Genomic DNA, 22,620 nt, shown 5'->3' on the forward strand with positions numbered 1-22,620 from the left:
TATTTGCGAATAACCCTGGTACAGAATAACAATGGAACCTACCCACCATTACACTCAGAAGTTTAGCTTGGTAAATACCCTCTATTTGGAAGTTGAGCATCACAAATTGGCACATACATGGGGCATAGTGGGCATTAATGCAGATAAACCTCCAAAGATAATATAGGATGACTGGCCATAGAACAAACTTACTATGACCTTCACTGGTCAAGGTCTGGTTACACATGTAAAGTACATGAATATATATAAACCAGATCGGGGGCTATTTACATGTTTTTTGGAGGTCTGGTTACTCAGCATGATTACTAGACCACTAAAATTCAACATCGTAGGTGCTTCTACAGAAGTTCGTATGAAAATAGAAGTTTAAGCATAAGCAGCAGTTCTTACTTAAAATTAACAGGCACACATGATACAAATATGAATACACAAGAAAACCAATCTACTGAATTACTGATTGTAAATAAGGTAGCAAAATGCATACAATGATATCTTTGTGATGGTAGTTTTAGACGGCTAACAGAAGAAAAACTAGCCATCAGGCGACATTTTCGCACTCAAGGCATATTTTAACTAACAAAAGCCATTAGTCGAGTACAAAAAAAAAAAAAAGAATCCTCAAAACCTTTCTGCTAGTCTAGCAGTAACTGCTCTAAGCTTAGAATATACCTTACCAGCAGGGGACCCTAAAATGAGGCTGCAAAGCGAATCCCTAGCAATTTTTATATTGGCAAAAGATCCTAATATGTGAATCTTGGTGTCTGCAATCACAATCCTTGTCTTTGTAGCATTTTCTATAGCAAACTTTGTTTTACCTCCTTTACCTGACAATCTCCCAATGGCACGAGATAAATGCTCGCCTCTAAGCGTTTTAACATCCTTGATCTCAAAAGATTCCACATATAGCTCATCCAACCGCAAGAGAGCAATTGCATCAATAACATCAAACCCTAACATAAAGGCATGCACGAAATCTGCACACTTCTGAAGGTTACTTACATCTGGTGTGTCAGATCTAGTCTTCAGTTCAACCTTCCGAGCCTTGAGATTCATACGGATGTCAACCTTCATCTGCTCATATACTGGGGTATAGATATCCATCCATGCCTTCTTGAGAGGTGAATAACGATGAGGTGGAACAGGCACCTTCCTAAATTGAACTCGACCATCAGACATTTCATGAGCCTTCAAAGGCTCAAATGTTGGCTTTGGCGGCCAAGATCCATTCTCAGTTTTGGTATCAGATGCAAGCATTTGAACCTCCATTTTGCAGTAGCTTGCAGCTCTGCAATGAAAAGAAAATAAAAATCTAAAGACCATTATTCACAGAAATCTAGATTGCCGACAAGCAGCAGAATTTTCATAGCAGTAAAAACTCATATTAACGGAATCTACCATCTCTGAAAACATCTATCAGCAATACAACAGAAAATTAAACAGGATAGTACAATCAAATGATTTCATATGAACAAAAATTTGGACAAAGTAGATTTGCACCAACGGAGCGTGGTCTTATTGCAATCATGCACCTGTGAACTTTTCATAACCATACGGAACTCAGTATTTTGTCCATGTCCCTAAAGTAATTTGTTTTAAAAAGTTCAACACAAAACATATCCATCGTACAGTAAGAACAAATTTTTAAAAAAATTAGAAGAAAAAAACTAAAAAAAATTGAAGTATAAACTACAATAAAACCAATCCTCAAAAGATAAAACTATAACATCTGGTTCCCAGCACTTATATTCTCGTTCACTTCCTAGATTTTAGTTGTTTGTAACGACCCCACTTCTCTGACGAGAATTGACACTATCACATGTACAGGGACCTAGTGCGCAACAACATAATAGAGCATTACATTACATATCCCTGGTACATGTAAACTGTAATCGAGAACCAATACATGAGGCAATGTACATAAGCTTCTATTACTAGAATTTAGTAGGAGTACTAACGAAATTAAACTATTCTGTCTACAGATCTCTGCAATTATTCGGACTTGTATATACTGATGCGCATATTTACAGTTGATATATACACCCACTCACACATCCTGAACACATGATTACGGAAATACGTACACACACATACCGACACATGCACGCACCCCATTCACACAAACAGCCATGAAAGGCCTTTCCGCACACCAACCCGCAACTGTCTATCAACTCATCACAGCACACAGGATATCAGATAATAAAAACAAACATACAAAAATCAATCGGACAACAAAAATGCACAAAACCGATTTTTAGCATCACCCTCGGCATCTCACATGGAATTTAACCAAAAATCGCAATCTAACTAGACGATTTAAAGCCCAAACTTCGATCAAACGATTACGAGGGAGGTTCGGGTATCCTTACCGGAGTCAGAAGTCGATCACGCGAACGGGAACGGCCACACACTTCTCCCCCCTCGCGCCCAGTCCTCTTCTCCTCTTCCTTGACGCGCCGAATCCCTTCTTTCTCCCCTTCTTCCTCTTCCTCTTCCTCTTCCAAATCGCAGCTTCTGTTTTTAAACCCTTTTTTTGCTTTTTTTTCCAATCAAACGGCGCCGTTTTGAGCTTCTCAAAACGACGTCGTTTAGAGTGCTTCAAAACGCCGTCTGGGCTAGGTTTTGCTTATCTGACATGGATGTTACATTTGATATACATTACACAAATATAGAATTTGACTTTTTTAATTCAATTTCCAATTTATTTGTTCTATGTACATTTTATTCTCATTTAATTATGTAAAGTTAGAATATCATGAAAACTCATCCTAATAGATACTACCCATTGAAGATAAAAGACGAACACACAAGATTAACTAATTCATTCTCAATAAACGAGAGTCTATATTTAAATTACACATTCTTTATCGTTAAGAACAAAAACTTAATCCATCTTCTAAATTTTAATATTAAATATTATAATTTATGTACAAATATTTAAAAGATAAATTTTAGAATAAAAAAAAATATCAAGAATCTCTTTTGACACTTTTTCTTTTGTTGAACTCGTTACGAACTCAAAAATTTATTAAATAAAATTAGAATACTGATTTCATGAGGTGGTAAATTTTGAAATATTACAAAAGATTATTAGAAACACTTTATAGTATATATTTAATGAAAAATAAAAAATTACTATTCAAAATGAAACTGTGACTTTCTATCATAACAAAATATGTTGAGAAAATCTAATTTAAAAAGAATGAGAGAGTAAATTATTATTTCATAAGCCTATTCAAATAAATTTTTTTGCATATCGTAAAAATACGCTGTTAGAAGAAGTTACTAAGTATGATATCAGGTAAATAATCTATTAGAAGTCATATTGTAGTAATCTTAGTGGCAAGGTAAGTAGAACTAGTTCTTACTTTTTATATTAATTGCAAGCTCCTCCTCACCAAGTTTAAGTTGTTCTTAAGACAAATTTTAGCAACAAACTGAAGAATCATTATTATTATGAAACAACTTATTGAAATAATATTACTTTATCACATGCCCTCCATAACAATTTAGGCAAAAAGAAAAACAAAGGAAAAAAAAAACGCAACCAATAACATAAAAATCTATGTTTCATCGAAGTTTAAAGATGTATTTCAAGACCTAATTGATAAAACCATCAACCAGAAACCGAAACAGTGAATTTACGAAGAAGTCGCCTGATACAAGCAACTTCCTCTCTTTTCGACTTTCCAGCTGCAGCTTAAAAGAGTGAGAGAAAATACAATGGAAGAGACATGTTTATTTGAGGGAAACGATATGGTTTCAGTTTAAGACCTGTTTCTTTAAAGGCACCAAAGAGGCTGGAGAGAAACAACGCTGTTTAGCTAAAGCCTCAAATGGGGTCGTTTTAGTATTTTCAAACTTAACAATTGGGGTACAAAAGTGTGAAATTTGTCAGAGAAAAGGCCGCCAGGGAAGCTCATGGAATCGTCGTATCCCAATAAGGCGTTAACCGAGACGCGCTTCTCCGACCTCAAGCCGCCGCTCTCCGAACCGGTACTGGAAGCACTGAGCGCAGAAGGGTTTCAGTTCTGCACGCCGGTTCAAGCTGCTACGATCCCCTTGCTATGCAGCTTCAAGGACGTAGCCGTCGATGCCGCCACCGGCTCCGGGAAAACCCTAGCCTTCGTTGTCCCCTTGGTAGAAGTCCTGCGTCGATCCTCCTCTTACCCTCCAAAGCCTCACCAGGTCCTCATTTTTCTCCTACTTTCTCTCGCTACTGTGAAAAAGTGGGAGCCTCTTAATTATATTAGCTCAAGCAAGTAGGTAATTAAGCATAGACTATGTTTAATTGATTGATTTCAAGCTCTAGCGAGAATATTTCAGTTTGATTTGTGATTTGATCGTAGTTAATTACTCTTGACTGTATCGTTAAAGCCATATATTTTTTTCTATGTTGTTTCAGTTTGATTTGAGATTTATCGTAGTTAATTACGCGTAACTATATCACTAGAGCCATCTGCTTTTTTCTTTATTAAGTTTCACGAGGATCGTCATGTTTATTTTGCTAGATTATCTAGTTGAAAACTTAGATTACTTTACCAGGTTATGGGGATTATCATCTCACCAACAAGGGAGCTATCCTCGCAAATATTCAACGTGGCCCAGCCATTTGTAGCGCCGCTGGCAAATGTGAAGGGTGTGCTGCTTGTTGGAGGTGGAGATGTGAAGACAGACATGAAGAAGATAGAGGCGGAAGGAGCTAATTTGTTGATAGGCACTCCTGGCAGATTATATGATATAATGGAGAGAATGGGTATCTTGGATTTTCGGAGTTTCGAGGTAGTTTATGGAATCCTGGTTATTTTTGTTTGGTGCATTTGAATTTTTCCTAATGAATGAATGGTTGTTAGCTTAAAGACAATGCATGGTTGTTGTGTTGACTGCAAATCTCAGTTCTTGGTTCATGATATGAATTGACAGTTTTTCTAATCTGAGTGGTGTTTGAGTCGATTTTTACAAGTAAAGTTTGATACTTGAAAAATATAAGTTTTTCATGTTATAATGATCTGATGTTATCTAGTTGAAAACTTAGATTACTTTACCAGGTTACGGGGATTATCATCTCACCAACAAGATTATCAGTTCTTAATGATCTGATACTCTATGAGTATCAATTTTTAATTATTTGATACTTTTTTTTGAAATAGTTTTTAATTATTTGATACTGTATGAGTATCAGTTTTAATGGTATAATGATTTGACGCCAGCTGCAAAACTTTGGTTCCTATGGCAAGATATTGGTATGAATCCAACTTCAAAGGTTATTAATCTCTTGATGAAGGCATATCTTGTCTGTGGTGGTGTTATTTAGTATAAAACATGATTACTTAATTCAGGGAAGTTATGAGGAACCTTTTGCCTTTTGGACTTGGGAGAATGAATGGAATGTGCACTGTGTTTGATGTTTTGCTTGGTTACAATTGTCATTAGGATTTTCATTTGTTAATGCAGATTTTGATTTTAGATGAGGCTGATAGGCTCTTAGATATGGGATTCCAGAAGCAGATAAATTACATTTTATCTCGCTTACCAAAGCTTCGTAGGACTGGTCTGTTTTCAGCTACACAAACTGAGGCTGTTGAAGAGTTATCAAAAGCAGGACTTAGAAACCCTGTAAGGGTTGAAGTTCGAGCTGAAACAAAAACAATGCATGATTCAGAATCAGCGCAACAATTAGCTTCTTCTAAAACACCTTCAGGCCTTCATCTTGAGGTATACTGTTTGTGATGCTTGAATATATTTTAGTATATATGAATACACATGATTTCCTCTATAATTCTAATTTGTTTGCAAGTTCATTTCTTTGTTTGGATCTGCAGTATTTAGAATGTGAAGCAGATAATAAACCATCTCAACTTGTTGATCTCCTTATCAAGAACAAATCTAAAAAAGTTATAGTGTAAGTTATGCACATGTGTATCTCAAACTATACTCTTTATGTAAATATTCTTTATGTAAAGATACTTCTCACTTTTGCAGATACTTCATGACATGTGCCTGTGTTGATTACTGGGGAGTTGTTCTTCCACAACTTACTATCTTGAGGGGTTTCTCCTTGATTCCTCTTCATGGGAAAATGAAGCAGGTAAGCGGCTGAAGATTAGCATACTTTTCAATTATCTGAAGGCAGTGTTTGCAGACTTATCCATGTGGATTTTCAATAGTTATGTTCTTTTATTACAACAGAAAGCAAGAGAGAAAGCACTAGCTTCATTCGCTCCACTTTCAAGTGGCATCCTTCTATGTACTGATGTTGCAGCACGTGGACTTGACATTCCAGGAGTTGACTGTATAGTGCAGGTAGCTTAGCAACTGTGGGGAATGTAAATCCCGTGGTTATTCTGATTCTATCAGTGAAAGCGAATAAAAAAGTTCTATCAGTAAATAACTGTTTTGAGTTGCTTCTGTTTTTCACTTTTTAATCTCAACAGCCAGTGCTGATGGTTCCTTTCTTTGTTGCTTTTATAGTATGATCCTCCTCAAGATCCAAATGTTTTCATTCACAGAGTTGGACGAACAGCTAGGTTAGGTAGAGAAGGAAATGCCATTATTTTTCTATTGCCAAAGGTGCAATTTTTGTCTATAGTAACTAATTGCTTGTTTGATTAAGTCCCGCACCTCTTTCTATCTTCATTGTTAAGGTCTCACTTCATATAAATTTTCAATTATGAGAATATGCTTTCTTTCATACCATCTAGGAGGAAGCTTATGTGGAATTCCTGCACATAAGAAGGGTTCATCTTCAAGAAAGAAAATGCACAGATGATGCTGTGGATGTTGTCTCTCATGTGAGCTCTCCTCTGTACACATGGTTTCTTCTTTTCTTTATCTTTTCTTGGGCCCTACAGTTTGTTTAACCCTTTCTCTTTGCTATTGATTTAAAATCATAACTTCTCCAGATTCGATCTGGTGCAAGGAAGGACCGTGATGTCATGGAAAAGGGACTGAGAGCATTTGTATCCTACATCCGTGCATATAAAGAACATCACTGCTCTTACATTTTCAGGTCTGACCGCACTTGATCTTAACTAAGAACTGTTTGATCTTCTCTGCGTTGATGTTTGAAGTGATTTTCTTTTTCACCTATCATCTTACAGGTGGAAAGAACTCGAAATTGGAAAGTTAGCCATGGGATATGGTCTTTTACAGCTTCCATCGATGCCTGAAGTAAGGAATCACTCACTTTCTACTGAGGGTTTCACTCCAGTTGAGGACATAAATTTGGCAGACATCAAGTATAAGTAAGAATTCATTAAGAGCTTAACATGCTATATAAAGTAGATAGAATCTAGGAAATGGAAGCCTCTCTCTATTTTTTTTTTCTTTATGTGGGAAAAGAAAAGATCCATAGATGCGTTCACCTATAACAATTTATATTTTGTTTCCTTGAACCAAAATCACTTCCTTTCTTCTATAGCTTCAAGATCATCTTGGTCGCCCTGAAGAAATTTCATCTTTTTTACATGTTAGATGATATGATGGTTGTGGAAGATAATGAAATTATATTTTGCTATCTTCCAATATATTAGTCTGTGCTGCTTGCTAAAAATTGTCATGATTTAGGGATAAATCCCGTGAGAAGCAAAGGAAGAAGAATTTACAAGCAAAAAAAGAAAAAGAAGAAGAAAAAAATTCCCAGAAGGTCAGCAAAACTTCAAAACAAACTCCTACTATCATGAAGAAGAAAACAGCAAAACAGAGACGTGCTGCACAAACAATAGAAGACGAAGAGGAACTGACCCGAGAATACCGGCTGCTTAAAAAGCTGAAAAAGGGAGCCATTGATGAGAGTGAATATGCAAAATTAACAGGAATCGAAGAGTTACTTTGACTTGCAAGATTTAGAGGTTGCGTATTACCAGCTGTTATTAGATTCTGAAGGCAAGAATTGAATTAGTAACCTATTTTCTGGAAACTTATCACATCCTTTGGGCTTATGGATGTTGAGAACCGGGTGTCAAGGAATCTAGCTTTAGCTAATTTGGTTGATGACCTTTGCTGGTGAAAGGAAAGTGGCACTCAGCTCAATTTTAGCTTCTGCTTTGAGACAGGGGCACCAGAAAAGCAAGTCACAGTTACTTCTCATTGATAGTAGTTTATTATGCTGATTTATTTACATGGGAAATTTTTGTTTGGTTAAGAAGAAAAGCTTTGTAGTTACTGTTGCCAAAATAGGTGCCTAGAGTTAGGTTAAATCTTTCATAGTTAAAGAGGTAGTGCAAGATAGAAATTTGACACCCTTCTTTTTTTATTATATTTTGGGTAATGGGTTTTTGGTTTTTAATGTTAGGAGTTATTTAGGTGATTAGTTCCAAAAGAATTATCGAATATTTGATTAAATGATAAATAATTAATTATTAGTTCAATATTTCATGCTTAATGAATTAAATTATTTATATCTTTAATTTTATAATTATAAATCTTACAAGAATTTGTATTTTTGTTTGTTAAATCTTAGAATTAATTTGAAATTAGGATATCAATTTAATGATTTTTTTGTGCATTTATTTTTATTTTATATAATTAAATTTTAATCTACTTTCTTCAGATTAATTTGCGATAATGTACTAAATAATTTGCCGTAGTGGTAAAATTTATAAGAATCACAAGTACCAATAAAAGTTAGAAACTTAAATATTGGCTTAATATAGAATCACTCTTCTATTTGGATCTACTCTCATCCAATCATGCTTGCTCTTTGCTCCAACCCCACAAACCCTAAACACATATCAATCGCTCAAAACACCATCATCATATCTCTCGTTGAAATGCTATTCATTATCCATACAATTCCTTTCTAGTGCAATAATAATATTTTTGACATCGTTTTCAACCAGACATTGTGGTTCGTTTTGGAGGTCGAGAGATTTATGCTTGAATTACTAAGTGAAAGTTATTGTAAAGTTGTTGTCATATATGAATTTGTTGATTCAAGTTCTTATAGAAGTCAAACTGGGCTATGTTACGTTAGTAGCTTGTTTTACCAGCGAGTCGTTCGTATAATAAATTTTATTATTCGAATTATTGATGATGTTTTTAAGGTTATTGTTAGTGAATTCGAAATATTCTTATAAACAACGATTGTTTTAATTTTATTAAGAAATCATATGTTAACAGATAAGTTTAATGTTAAAAAATAATTTACTTTCATTTTTAATTTTAACAGATAAAAGATGAATATATATAAAAAAAAAACTTAAAACTGAAGATGAATTAAATTTTTTTTTTATTAAAAGCATTATTTTATAAAAAAATAATATTTTAGATTAAAACATAAAATAATAATATTTAAATGAAAATACAAGTATCAAAATTTATTCAATGAGTAGCATATATAAATGAATTTAGTTAAACTATTTGATTGACAGATAGATGACACCAAGTTTACTCTAACTTAATTATTTAAATTTAAGTTTTTATTTAAATTCAACTTTCATTATCATTATATTATTTTAAAAAATAAGATATAAAACATATTTTTTTATTTAAATATCTAATATCATGTGTTGAATGTGCATATATTATATAATATGTAATGATTGTATCTGTTTTGATTTTATTTTGTTTAGTTTTATGATTAACTAATTTCATTTTCTGTCTAATATTTCTATGAATTTTTATATGATATTTAAATATAATTTATTTGTTTAATTTTATTCCTACATCTATTTCAAATTTTTTAAGATGGAAATATAATTCATATACTAATTTTTATATATTAGATAATTATAATTTAATAATAAAATGTAAATATATATTCAAACCCAAATACAATGGAAGTTGCATGTCCATGGCGCGGTAAGTATGGGTCAACGACTCTCTTCTCTGCATCCAAAGCTTCATCGTCACTTCTTCTCTTCTTCTACTTAAAGCTCTCTTCTTCCTCTTCTTCTCCACTTCATTTTACTCATCGTATTATCAAGTACGTGCTATCTCCTCTACATTACTCAGCTCCATAGCCATTTCGATTAAAATAAACTCCTCGCTCGCTTTCGCTTATACCCAGTGAAGAAAACAATGTCAATTCCATCCGACGATCCTCCCGCTTTCGACCCTTTAGAGCCGTCAGTTCCCATCTCTTACCCTATCAAAACCCTCGAAGAGCTCGCCTCGCGATCTTATTTCGATTCATTTCACTACCCGTTTAACAAGTCCTCCGTTCCTCTTGAAATGAACCAGTTCTTGCCAGATAGGCCGAGGATTTTGGTGTGCCACGATATGCAGGGGGGTTACGGGGACGATAAGTGGATTCAAGGTGGTCAAAACGCAAGTGGGTTTGCGCTTTGGCATTGGTATTTAATGGATGTTTTCGTCTACTTCTCCCATAGTCTGGTTACTTTGCCGCCTCCTTGTTGGACCAATACTGCTCATAGGCATGGAGTAAAGGTGTTTGTTGAAATGTTTTTTTGTTAAATTATTCTTGGATTTGCTGCTAATATTTTACTGACCGAATTTTACAAGGTGGAGATTTGAAGTCTTGGTTTGGAATTACTTAATCTTTTGTTTCAATGGAAGTTTAAAATCGGTGGATTCTAAATAGTTCTTTCAAAAGGACATTGATCATTAGGCATTTGAAGCAGAGTAGTCAAATAGCTATATGACTTTTTCTCGTTTTCTGGTTATGAAATGTAATGTAGATGAGTTGATTACTTGTTTAATTGTGGTAACTCTGGCTTTTCCAACATTTTACTTGGAGATTGGAAGTCTTGAAATGATGAACCTTAACACTGTCAATACGTGGCGTGGTGTAAGCTCAGGTAGAGCTAAAAGGGTACTTCTAGAGTCTTCAATTGTGGAATGTTTTTCACTCGTGCTATATTTTTGCCAGAAATGGACGTGTTGAAAGATTCTAATGAATGTGTACGTGGTTATGTTTGATATGTTCTCATTTTTGCTGATGAACAAGTGAAGGTATTAGGGACATTCATTACAGAGTGGGAGGAGGGAACAATTATTTGCAATACTTTACTCGAAAGTAAAGAGTCTGCACAAATGTATGCCGAGCGCTTGGCTGAGCTTGCAGTTGCTTTGGGATTTGATGGATGGCTGGTATATTTATATGAATCTGCATGGATTTTTAGTTTCTTGCATTTCCAATAGGTTTTGTCCCAGCATTTATCTTGAACCTCAGCTAGGTAGGCTCCACATGCTGTGTCCTTCATGCTTTTGGTTTTATGTAAATTAATATATAAATTGATGCTTTTTTTTTTCTCGTGAGAGGGAGAGGAGGGAAAGGAAAGAAATTTATAACAGTTATTGTTATTATTATTATGGTTTCTACAAACTATTTTTGAAGTTCAATCACAAATCCTTTTAGAATTGACATCATCATTTTTACTCACAGCTCAATTTAGAGAATAAATTGGATGCAGAGCAAGTCCCCAATTTGGAAGAATTTGTCAGTCATCTAACCAAGACCATGCATTCCTCAGTGCCTGGATCTATGGTGATCTGGTAAGTGTTATGAACTTTTACCTTTAACATCAAATTTTCAACATTTTTCTTTGTCATTCTTGATCCTAAAAAATTATATGCTACTGGGAAACATTTTAGATGTATTTTGATTGAGTACTTTTCTATGAAATTGATTTACGCAGGTATGATAGCGTTACAATTAAAGGAGAGCTTAACTGGCAAAATCAATTGAATGAAAAGAATAAACTATTCTTTGATGCTTGTGATGGCATATTTGTAAACTATACATGGAAGGTTATGCCTTGTTCTTCATCTTCTCATGAAAATCTTTTTTTCTCCTCACAGAATTTTGTTTGCATCATGCAGGAAGATGACCCAAAGCTTTCAGCAGATGTTGCCGGAGATCGAAAGTTTGATGTTTACTTGGGAATTGATATATTTGGAAGGGGCAGTTATGGCGGTGGACAATGGAACGTATGTGTTTCATGAGTATGTTTGCATGTATAAATCCATAATAAGATTTCTGATTCATTTCTTTAATTTCTATCTCTTTGGTCCATGCTTGGAGATTTCATAGTATGTATAATATTTTTCTTAAGAAATGATGATGCTACCTGTTGAAATTTGTCAATGGTTTCATTCTATAAAGATTATCTGTTGAAAGAAAAATCAAAACTGTTGTACACTATTTATACACACACACATGTTGTACACATCCAGCATAGGAGCGCTGCTGCCACAAAGCTAGACTGTTGCGGCTGCTTAAGATCTATTGGTTTTACTGAGTCCAGTCATGAATGCAGTTTTATAGAACATTAACTTTTTCTTCTTGGATATATTATGGATGTTCATGAGGAGTTAAGAAATGCATGGTTGTTATCATATGTGGTTACTTGATTTCATCAAGTAAATTGTCATGTTTATTAATGTGTTTAAGTTTTATGCATTCTTCTTTTCCCTCTATGTTAAAGTTCATTCTTAAGCTAGGAAATCTAAAGATTATAGGGATTTCTATTTTCTTAGTTGCTGACTACTGACTGTTTATTCATTAGACACATGTTGCACTTGATGTATTGAAGAAGGATAATGTATCAGCTGCTTTATTTGCTCCGGGATGGATCTATGAGACCGACCAACCTCCTGATTTTCAGACAGCTCAAAATAAGTATGCACTTATTTGTGATTATTTACTGAGCATTGCCTTTCTTTTTATACAGCTTCATACAATTGAAATTTTCTTACAAAATCTTTCAAGAAACAATTGTTTATCAGTCTTCCAAGCTTTGAAGTTTTCATATATTTTGTTTCCTTTTCTGTGTAATCTAAAAAAGCAGCAAATATTGGTTTTTCAAATGGCTGGCCACTTAGTGTTTTTCAGTTTTTGTAACTCTAGAAGATAATTATGCCGATTGAACAATTATTTGATGTTGTAAAATTTGCATCTAAAAGTTTTTATGATTTTCTCTAGTCACATACTGGACATCTATATTATTCTAATACAAACTAGCATTAGTTTGGCTGAGATCCCCTCCAGTAACCTGGGATCTGTAGCCCAGATGTGCACCAGATCAATCCCATCTCTGCGTGGCATAAGTCAGGGAAATCATCAATTTTCATAGTTACTAGAAGGGCCTTGGTCGGTCTGTATCTTAAATTGACAAGCATAGTGATACAAAACCTTTACTAGTGGTATATGCATTTCCATAGAGGCTAATGCTATTTTATTGTCTGTCAGAGTCTCGATACCTCTTGACTGCTCTTTTGCAGTTTATGCTGTTGCGATAGAGAAATTTATCTATTATCTAGATTTTCAGAACTCATCTTTTCCATTTTTATTTCTATCATTTGGTCGGTTGACTGCTAGTTTCTTATGACAATATGCCTCTTATCCATTTATTGCTGAAGGCTTATTCTAATAATTGATACTGTTACAACCAAAACAAAAAAAAATGAATTGATGCTGCTACCTGCAAACAACAAAGTTGTTTTTATTCTATTGGAAAAGATATAACTGCTTCTCGAGCGTAACTTTGAACTGGTTTGGGTTTTGAAGATGGTGGTCTCTTGTCGAGAAATCTTGGGGAACACTACAAACTTATCCAAAAATGCTACCATTCTACTCAAATTTTGATCAGGTGTAGTAATGTTGAATTCTTATTCCTGCCTCTGATTCAACACAGGATGCTACAATGTAGCATATTCTGCATCTTGATATTCTTATTGCTTGCCTTTTATACTATTCAGGGTCACGGTTTTCATATTTCCTCAGAGGGAAGCCAAGTGTCAGATGTGCCTTGGGATAACATTTCTTGCCAAGGCTTGCAGGTGTGTGCTGAACAGAGTTGCTCTTTATTCTGAATGTAACGATAAAAATGAATTTTAGCAGTCTTGTACTACCTGTACTCATGACTTAAACTTCCTCTGCAATGTAAGCCATTTATGTTATTAGCCAATATGCCATTGTTTTTTAATGTGCTGACCATGTTTAACCTATTCAAGTTTGTTCCTAATTCTCTAATCATGGCAGCCTTTCCTTGAGTTCAATGACAAGCCTGCTCAAGATCCCATCCAAGTCCTTGTCAAGTAAGTTTAAATTGTCTTTGAGTAGGTGATCTTTCATGACATAAGGGATGCAATACATCATATCATGATTTTTTTTCATAAACTATGTTGGAAGGAAAAAAGTTATTAGTTGATGATATGCAGTTTTAAATGTGTTTTAAATGTTTTGATTTGTCATAAAATGTTAGATTGACATCTATTCTATGTACTCTGCGGGTTAAAGGGAGGGCCATCTTATGATTGAATCTCTTTTATAAGCAAACTTTTCACTCAGATAAGCAACTAAAAAATTCACGAGTAACAGATGTTTCTTTTGGTCCATTGCATATTTTTTGTAAAATTATTTTTCTGTATTTTTCCTTTTTCTGTCTCTTACAACTTGACAATATAACAAAATGATTACTGCGAGGTTGTGCTGTTTTTTCCCTTCTATTAGGGAAGTTTGTTAGCTTTTGTCTTTTTCTTCCTTCCTTTATCTATAAAATGTTGTTGATTATCGATGAATAAAAAAAAATAGAGTGAGAAGAAAAGAGAAGTTTTTCTTATTCTCAAGTTTTTCATGGTATCAGAGCAAACCTGATCCAAATTCTTCAGCATCCCTCTTGCATTCAATAGACAATGGATGAACAGACCCCTTCTCCGCCCGAAGTTCTTTTGGGCTCTCACCTTCCGGTGCCTGACCGCCATGCTCTGGCTGATCAAGCTCCATCTTTCGTTACTGGCTATCGACTAAATGACAGTAACTATCTTCGGTGGTCGTCCTCAGTGTTGATGTTCATCCGAAAGAAATGCTGAGATGAATATCTCACTGGAGAGCTCTCACCTCCTCTCACGAACGATCCAAATGCTCGGATATGGAAAGTTGAGAACAATCTTGTTATGTCTTGGTTGGTGAACTCAATGACCACTGAGATTGGCGAAAATTTCCTCTTTTATGAGACTGCGCACGATATCTGGGTCGTAGCTCGTGAGTTCTACTCCACTTGCGACAACACTTCCGCCATCTTTGAAATTAAAGCAAACCTTCATGACCTGTGGCAAGAAGAAAAAACAGTAACTCAATATTACAATTTTCTTACTCGAAAATGCAGCAACTTGATGTTTTTGAGGAACATACTTGGAGCTACCCAGAGGATGTCAGGAGATTCTGAAGTATCGTGGAACAGAGATGAATCTTCAAGTTTGTTTTCGGACTGACCAAAAATCTCGACGAGGTAAGAGGACGCATTTTTGGAACCAAACTTCTCCCGAACATTAGAGAGGTGTTCTCGGAGGTGCGACGCGAAGAAAGCAGGAAGAAAGTGATGATGGGTGACTCGCAACTCTACCCTACCCTGCTGAAAGCATATATCTTTCACCCGAGACTGGTACTGTTCTCACAAGTCGGGTGATTAAGCAAAAGGGACGGCCATGGTGTGAATACTGTAAAAAGTCAGGACACGTTCGTGGAAGATGCTGGAAACTTCATGGGAAACCAGCTGAGAAGGAATCGGCTGAGAAGAAGAAAACACGAAAGTAGAAAATGGAGGAAATTCATCGGGGCAATTTTATCTCAACAGAGGAGGGATCCACTGCAGCAATTTCTACCGAAAGTCCCTTATTTAGTCCTGAACAAATCAGCCTCCTTCAAAAATTGTTTTCACCCAATATGGTTCTCAGTAATGTTTCTACAGCTCACAAAGGTAATTTTTCTGGTTTCTCAATTTATTCCACAAAAAGGGGAATACGGATTATTGAATCAGGTGCTTCTAATCATAATACTGGGGATATCTCATTATTCAAGAAATATAGTAAGTGTAGAAATAAATTCTCAATTAAAATTGCTGATGGCTCTAACTCCCAGGTCGAAGGAACATGAATAATTGTACGGACACCCAAGTTAATTTTGTACTCTGTACTATATGTTCCAAATTTGGATTACAATCTCCTGTCAGTAAGTAAATTATCACAAAACTTGAATTGTGTGGCTACATAATTCTAAACCGTGTGAATTTCAAGACTTGGACTCGGGAAAGACGGTTGGCAATGCTAGTATGGATTCGGGTCTTTATGTATTGCAAGTTGATAACTCTTTTCTTAATAGACAAACTCATCATGCAGTATGTACTAATCCTAAATCTGTAAACAATTTAAATATAGAATGCCCTATCATATTATGGCATTACCGTTTAGGACATCCTAACTTCGTGTACTTGAAAAAAATATTTCCTAGTTTGTTTCAAAATGAAAATCCAACTTCTTTTCAATGTGAAGTATGTCAGCTATGCAAATATATTCGAAATTCATTTCCCAATTCTGTTTACAAACCCACAAAACCTTTTTTGTTAATTCATAGTGATGTATGGGGTCCCTATCGGGTCACTAATATTAGCGGAATAAAATGATTTGTATCTTTTGTTGATGATCATACTAGAATTAACTGAATTTTTCTCATGAAAGAAAAATATGAAGTTGGGCAGATTTTTAAAAAATTTCACATTATGATTCAAAATTAATTTCACACCAACATCCAAATAGTGAGGTCAGATAATGGGTGTGAATACTTTGAAACCATTTTGAACCAATATTTTTTTGGCCATGACATTATCCATCAAAGTTCTTGTGTCAATACTTCACAACAAAATGGCATAACTGAAGAGAAAAATAGACACATTTTTTAAGTAGTCCGATCAATCATGTTCACTGCCCACATTCCAAAATTTCTTTGAGGAGAGGCTGTTCTCATCGCTGCATACTTGATAAACCGTATGCCCTCCCGAACTCTCTCATTTCGAACACCCTATGATATCCTCCTCAGAGTCTTTCCGCAATCTCATATTCTTCATACCCTTACCTATAACGTTTTTTATTGTTCCGCCTATGTTCATGTTCATACTCATCTCAGGGCTAAACTTGACCCACGAGCCATTAAATGTGTTTTTATTGGATACTCACCAAGTCAAAAAGGATACAAATGTTTTTGTCCCAAGACCCGTTGTTTCTACAACACTATGAATGTTATTTTATTTGAAAACCAGTCTTTTTATCCCACTATTGATATTCAGGGGGAGAATCCTAATCAAGAATATCAAATATGGAATATAAGTACACCACCTCTCACTACACCACCTCTCACTTTTTCTCCCCTCACTATTCCCGAGTCCTCATCAAATTTTTCTGAAATCAAATATCAAAGAGTCTGAAACTAAACCTATTCCTACTATCAACAAAGAGTTACGTATCTATATTAGGAAGCACAAAACTCCCGTTAATAAAGATTCGGAATTAACTACACATTGCCATGAGTCTATTCCAGTTCCAAGCAGTAAGAACACATCAGACAATGAGTTTTCAGGCACAATTTCTGATACCGTTACCACCACTGATCATGATACTGAGTTACCTATTGCTTTGCGGAAAGGAACTCGATCTTGTACTAAACACTCTATACAGGATTTTATTTCATTCGGCAATTTGTCCTTAAAGTATCATGTATATATAAGCAAACTTGATGGTAGCCCCACTGAATCTAAAACCATTCATGAAGCCCTTACATTACCAATGTGGAGAGGTGCTATTCAAGAAGAGATTAGGACTCTTGAAAAGAACAAGACTTGGAAACTGATAGAACTTCCACCGGGAAAACATAAAGTTGGGTGCAAATGGGTATTTACTGTAAAACACAATCCTGATAGAAGTGTGAATCGATACAAAGCTCGTCTAGTAGTTAAAGGCTTCACTCAGTCCTACGGGATAGATTATCAGGAGACATTCGCCCCAGTAGCTAAGCACAACACTATCCGAATATTATTCTTTTTTGCCTCTAATTTTGATTGGCCTTTCTATCAACTTGATGTAAAGAATACATTTCTCAATAGAGATTTAGAAGAAGAGGTATATATGGAAGTTCCTCCAGGTCTTGAGACCACATATAAAACTCACAAGGTATGCAAACTCAAAAAGGCACTCTATGGTCTAAAACAATCTCCGAGAGTTTGATTTAAAAGATTTACCAAAACAGTTAAACATATGGGATATGAGCAATGTCAGTCTGATCATACTTTGTTTGTCAAGAACAGTGCCTTTGGTAAGAAACCTATCATAATTGTTTATGTTGATGATATTATTTTAACAGGTGATAACATAGAGGAAATTCAAAAATTCAAAAGTTTTCTTGCCACGAAATTTGAGATAAAAGATCTTGAAGCACTTAGGTATTTTCTGGGAATGGAATTTGTTCGTTCTAAAAAGGGGATATCTGTGTCACAAAGGAAATATGTTCTTGACCTGCTAAAAGAAACAGAGATGCTTGGGTGTAAACCAGCAGAAACTCTCATGGAAACAAGTACAAAAGTTGGATTTAAAAAGGGCAAGCCGGTTGATAAAGAAAGATATCAGAGACTTGTGGGCAAACTTATATATCTTGCTCATACTAAACCTGACATCAACTTTGCTGTAAGTACTGCAAGTCAATTCATGAACCAACCTACTGATATTCATATGAATATGGTATATAAGATTTTAAGATACCTTAAGAAAACTCCAGAACAAGGATTATTTTTGCAAAAAACAATTAACAGGAATACTGAAATCTACACAGATACTGATTGGGCGGGTTCTATAACTGAAAGAAGATCTACATCTGGGTACTATACTTACGTTTGGGGAAATTTATTCACTTGGCAGAGTAAGAAACAATCTGTTGTGTCACGAAGGAGCGCAGAAGCTGAATTTCAGTCACTTGCTCATGTAATATGTGAGAGAATTTGGTTAAAAAGAGTTATAATGGAAATGAAATTCTTGGTTGCTACTCCAATGAAAGTATGGTGCGATAATAAAGCAACAATCAGCATAGCTAAAAATTCGGTATATCATTATCGAACTAAACACGTGGAAATAGATATGCACTTCATCAGGGAGAAGATTGAAGATCAGACCATTACAATACTCCACGTTCCTACTAATAACCAAACTGCAGATATTTTAATAAAAACACTTTCCAAAGAACTTTTCAACGAATTAATATCCAATCTAGTTTTACTAAATATTTATGTAACCTAAATTGAAGGGGAGTGTATAATTATTTTTTTGTATTTTTCTTTTTTCTATCTCTTACAACCTGGCAATATAACAAAATAGTTACTGTCAGGTTGTGCTGTTTTTTCCCTTCTACTAGAAAAGTTTGTTAGCTTTTGTCTTTTTTTTCCTTCCTTTATTTATAAAATGTTGCTGATTATCGATAAATAAAAAAAAATAGAGTGAGAAGAAAAAAGAAGTTTTTCTTATTCTCAAGTTCTTTATTTTTCATCTTCTTCATGACATTAGACAGAATATACTATCCATTCCTTCAGCATGATTGGAACAACGCATTGTTTCTTTGGAGAAGTATTATTTTAGTTATTATAATCTAATCATAGTAAAAGAACACATTATGCCTTCACGATCGTAGTTTGAAGGAGGCATCTTATAGTGGAGGAGGAAATATCACATTTAAAGGAACTCTTGAAGACGCCGATTTCACAACAAGACTTTTTAAGGGAGAGCTTAAGTTGGGGGACTCACCCATTTACTTAACCTATTCTGTAAGTTCTTATTTATGGTTTTAAGTTTTTAAAAGCATTTTACTTTCATAAAATATTACTAATAAGAGTTTAACTATGGAGGATACCAGTTGCGAATTTTAAGAAGATTAGCACGTTATAGGATAACATCCACAGAGTGACAGAGAGACCCAAACTAATAAGCAACACTTTTCTTGCATATTCCTGTCCTTATTGTATCTGGCTTCATCCTTTTTAACCAAGAACTATTTAACTAATGCAGGTGAAGTCGGAGGGTAATTCTCAACTGGGTCTTCTTCTTCAGTTCTCTTCTAGCATGAATGAAAGAAAGTCGGTAGTTGTGGCATACAAGGAAACGAAGCTGTTCTCCGGAAAATTCAGTGATGTGATTGTGCCACTTCAAGTTGAATCTCCAGATATGGCTGCAGGATGGGTTGTACTAGAGAGTAGCATTGCAATGATTGGATACACACTAACTGAAATCCATGCTCTGTGCTACAAGCCCAAGACTGACCTACATAGGTTCATATTAGAATCCAGTTCCCATCCAGCAGGATACTTTGCCGTGCTTGGCAATCTTAAAATTAAAACTTTGGAGCAGAACTCCAGGGAAATAGATTTTCCTCCATCGTCTTCTTGGCTTGTTGAGTATCAGTATCTTAAATGGTCTTCAGATCCTCAGGGTTCAAGGATCATTAGTTTTAAGTTAACTTGGAAGCTAAAAGTTGGCAATGATTCTTTGTTCTCAAAATACAATATTTATGTTGAGAAACTAGCACAGGGAAGCTCTAGAAAACAAGGAGAAAAGCTGACAAGGAGGCAGGAGTATCTCGGAGTCTCACAAGTGGAAGCGTATTATGTTTCTGACCTGAAAATTCCTACTGGTACTAACAGTCTTAAATTCTTTATCCAAGCCTGTACTGTTGACGGTTCTTATCAGAAGCTAGATGATTCTCCATCTCTTCAACTTGAAGTCGAAGGTCAGTGATGTGAACTGCCTTCAGATTTCTTATGAATTCTTCGATGAGAATTTCTGCTTTTCGTCTGACTATAGTTGTATCATGTTACAATGGAAATAAACAAGCAGATGTGCTTTGTATTGAGCAGTAGCAGCTCCTTCTATCTTCTGCAGTTCAATCTGAAAAAATGGAAATAAATAGTAGTTTATTATGCATTTATCTTGGATATGCTGATGATGTTTTCCCTACTGCATATCTTTCAAGTTATATGTTGTCACAATTAGTTATCTGAAAATGCCCAATTTCTCTGAGAATATTATCAACATTTTTAGTATGGTCCATGTAAAGCTTCTCCGTTTATAAGTTACAGAACAGGAATTACCACTTTGTGCTGCATGCCTAGACAATGTATTCACATTGTCAGAAATCCGTGCAGTATATTACAGTCCTAAGCCTGTCAAACCTGTGGATTAGAATCCAGTTGCTGTAGACAGAGTGTTTTATTTCACTTGACCATATTACAATCTGAACTTTTGAGGAAAATAATTCCTACTTAGTCAGGTAGATTCAAGGTAAAAAGAGGATAGATTCAAATATAAAAAGTTACAATTCAATTCTATAGACAAGGATATTATAGCAGTCAAGTAAAAGATCGGATAGAAGTTAAACAAGAATTGAACCCAAATTAGCTGCGAAGTGTTAAATAAAAATAGAAGGATGGAAATGATTCTTTGTTCTCAAAATATAATATTTATGCTGAGAAACTTGCAGAACAAGGCTTTATAAACAGGAGAAAAGCTAACAAGGTTGCAGGAGTTTCTTGAAGTTACTTAAGTCGAAGCCTAGTATGTTTCTGTACTAGTTATTCCCTTTGACACTAATACTCTCGAACTTCATTATTCAAGTCTGTGCAGTTGATGGCTCTTTCCTTCTATGCATATCTTACCATGATAAATCGCATGAGCATAATATCATATATTTCCTTCTATGCATGTCTGATATCTCCTATACCATATTTGTCTAAGTTTTTTGTTGTTATTAGAAGACATCTGAAATTGCATACATTGAACTGTCCCCATTTTCTGAGTAGAATAGTATTAATGTTAAAGCTATGGATTGTATAATCTGATCTTGCACTATTGAATCATGAGGTTGTGAAATGCAAATAGACTTCTCTTGGAATTATTTGCAGGCCTGTGGGCACCACAATTAGAAAATAGAATGATTCAAGCACCCATTTGCAGACATGTGAAAAATGAGAAAAGTTTTGTTCAAAAATTCTAACCAAATGTGTATGATGTCTTTTAAAATATTTTATGTCTACCTTGCAGATGAACTATGCAGACATATCAGAAATGACGCAAATATTTTCAGGTTTAACAATTCAAACTAATTGTGCGCACCTCGGGAAGTTTCTTTTCAGGAGCTTCCATGTTTTTCTTTGACATCTTTTGATTTTACTGACATTTAGTTCCTAGAAGGTAAGATTTAGCATAGTAGTAGAGGAGCAGTCAAAATGAAGTTAAGAGGGAAGGGTAAAGTGTGATTTTTGCAGTCTACACCAGAGTTAGTTCCTCCTCAGAATGCTATCCTCAAAATATATTTCATGATTATAATTGGTGACTCATTGATTTTTATTAGGGGTTCAAGCCAATCTGTATCCAACTTGAGCTTAAGTTTTTCTGGGACAATTCTTTGCAGCCCAAAAAACAAAATTATGAAGAACTTTGTGCTAAAGTATTTGAATTTATCCAGAGAATATCCTATGAGTTCATTAAAATTAAATATCTTTTTTGCAATTCATAAAGTTTATGTATTTATAATGTTCTTGACGTTAATACCCAACACGAAGTTATTAGTACTTTTAACAATAAGAGTAGTACTTCTATTATTTATGCATGCTAAGATTAATACCATAATCAGAAATCGAATAAAGCTAATGTAGTATTAAGGAAAGAGGGTCCATAAATTCGATTATATATATTCACTATAGAGTGATTTTTTAGTTATCTTTTACCATAAAACTCGCACAAATCAAGTGGTCATTTTTTGGCATGGAAGCAAAGTGACAAACCTAGAAAAATCCATTACCCATTTCACTTTGGACAATTAGATCGAAGGAAAAAGAAACTTGAAGAAGAACC

At 34.8% G+C, this 22,620-nt stretch overlaps 3 protein-coding genes across 5 annotated transcripts; 2 read left to right on the forward strand and 1 right to left on the reverse strand.

Moving 5' to 3' along the window:
• Positions 1 to 425: 425 nt before the first annotated feature.
• Positions 426 to 2,506, reverse strand: LOC110819399 (RNA-binding KH domain-containing protein). Its single transcript, XM_022048570.2, has 2 exons — positions 2,367 to 2,506; positions 426 to 1,285 (listed from the first exon to the last, which is right to left on the reverse strand). The coding sequence occupies exon 2, from the start codon at positions 1,264 to 1,266 to the stop codon at positions 619 to 621; it is 648 nt and encodes a 215-aa protein (XP_021904262.1). The 5' UTR covers positions 1,267 to 1,285; positions 2,367 to 2,506; the 3' UTR covers positions 426 to 618.
• A 1,066-nt stretch (positions 2,507 to 3,572) lies between these two features.
• On the forward strand, positions 3,573 to 8,366 carry LOC110819152 (P-loop containing nucleoside triphosphate hydrolases superfamily protein). Of its 2 annotated transcripts, XM_022048238.2 has the most exons (11): positions 3,574 to 4,185; positions 4,543 to 4,779; positions 5,452 to 5,712; positions 5,820 to 5,899; positions 5,980 to 6,085; positions 6,187 to 6,300; positions 6,469 to 6,567; positions 6,699 to 6,788; positions 6,900 to 7,006; positions 7,098 to 7,241; positions 7,564 to 8,366. In XM_022048238.2, the coding sequence occupies exons 1-11, from the start codon at positions 3,919 to 3,921 to the stop codon at positions 7,829 to 7,831; spliced, it is 1,773 nt and encodes a 590-aa protein (XP_021903930.1). In that variant the 5' UTR covers positions 3,574 to 3,918; the 3' UTR covers positions 7,832 to 8,366. The 2 variants fall into 2 exon arrangements, with proteins under 2 accessions (XP_088068903.1, XP_021903930.1); XM_088212777.1 differs by lacking the exon at positions 6,469 to 6,567 and having other exon boundaries at positions 3,573 to 4,185.
• A 1,408-nt stretch (positions 8,367 to 9,774) lies between these two features.
• Positions 9,775 to 22,292, forward strand: ENGASE85A (Glycosyl hydrolase family 85). Of its 2 annotated transcripts, XM_088212775.1 has the most exons (12): positions 9,775 to 10,386; positions 10,912 to 11,049; positions 11,345 to 11,454; positions 11,598 to 11,709; positions 11,782 to 11,889; positions 12,468 to 12,580; positions 13,469 to 13,550; positions 13,660 to 13,740; positions 13,943 to 13,998; positions 19,406 to 19,538; positions 19,780 to 20,497; positions 21,808 to 22,292. In XM_088212775.1, exons 1-12 carry the CDS (start codon positions 10,018 to 10,020, stop codon positions 21,867 to 21,869), a joined length of 2,082 nt encoding a protein of 693 aa, XP_088068901.1. In that variant the 5' UTR covers positions 9,775 to 10,017; the 3' UTR covers positions 21,870 to 22,292. The 2 variants fall into 2 exon arrangements, with proteins under 2 accessions (XP_088068901.1, XP_088068902.1); XM_088212776.1 differs by lacking the exon at positions 21,808 to 22,292 and having other exon boundaries at positions 19,780 to 20,702.
• Positions 22,293 to 22,620: the final 328 nt, after the last annotated feature.

This window comes from Carica papaya, chromosome 2 (assembly GCF_054855325.1).
Source record: "Carica papaya isolate Zhongbai chromosome 2, ASM5485532v1, whole genome shotgun sequence".
Taxonomy (NCBI): domain Eukaryota; kingdom Viridiplantae; phylum Streptophyta; class Magnoliopsida; order Brassicales; family Caricaceae; genus Carica; species Carica papaya.

Bases quoted from the DNA above. Each gene is read 5' to 3' on its own strand.
- ENGASE85A (XM_088212775.1), top strand. From the start codon at position 10,018: ATGTCAATTCCATCCGACGATCCTCCCGCTTTCGACCCTTTAGAGCCG. The intron at 11,050-11,344 runs GTATATTTATAT...TTTTACTCACAG, and splicing joins TGGGATTTGATGGATGGCTG to CTCAATTTAGAGAATAAATT. The intron at 13,551-13,659 runs GTGTAGTAATGT...TATACTATTCAG, and splicing joins TCTACTCAAATTTTGATCAG to GGTCACGGTTTTCATATTTC.
- LOC110819152 (XM_022048238.2), top strand. From the start codon at position 3,919: ATGGAATCGTCGTATCCCAATAAGGCGTTAACCGAGACGCGCTTCTCC. The intron at 6,568-6,698 runs GTGCAATTTTTG...CATACCATCTAG, and splicing joins TTATTTTTCTATTGCCAAAG to GAGGAAGCTTATGTGGAATT. The intron at 7,242-7,563 runs GTAAGAATTCAT...GTCATGATTTAG, and splicing joins TTGGCAGACATCAAGTATAA to GGATAAATCCCGTGAGAAGC.
- LOC110819399 (XM_022048570.2), bottom strand. From the start codon at position 1,266: ATGGAGGTTCAAATGCTTGCATCTGATACCAAAACTGAGAATGGATCT.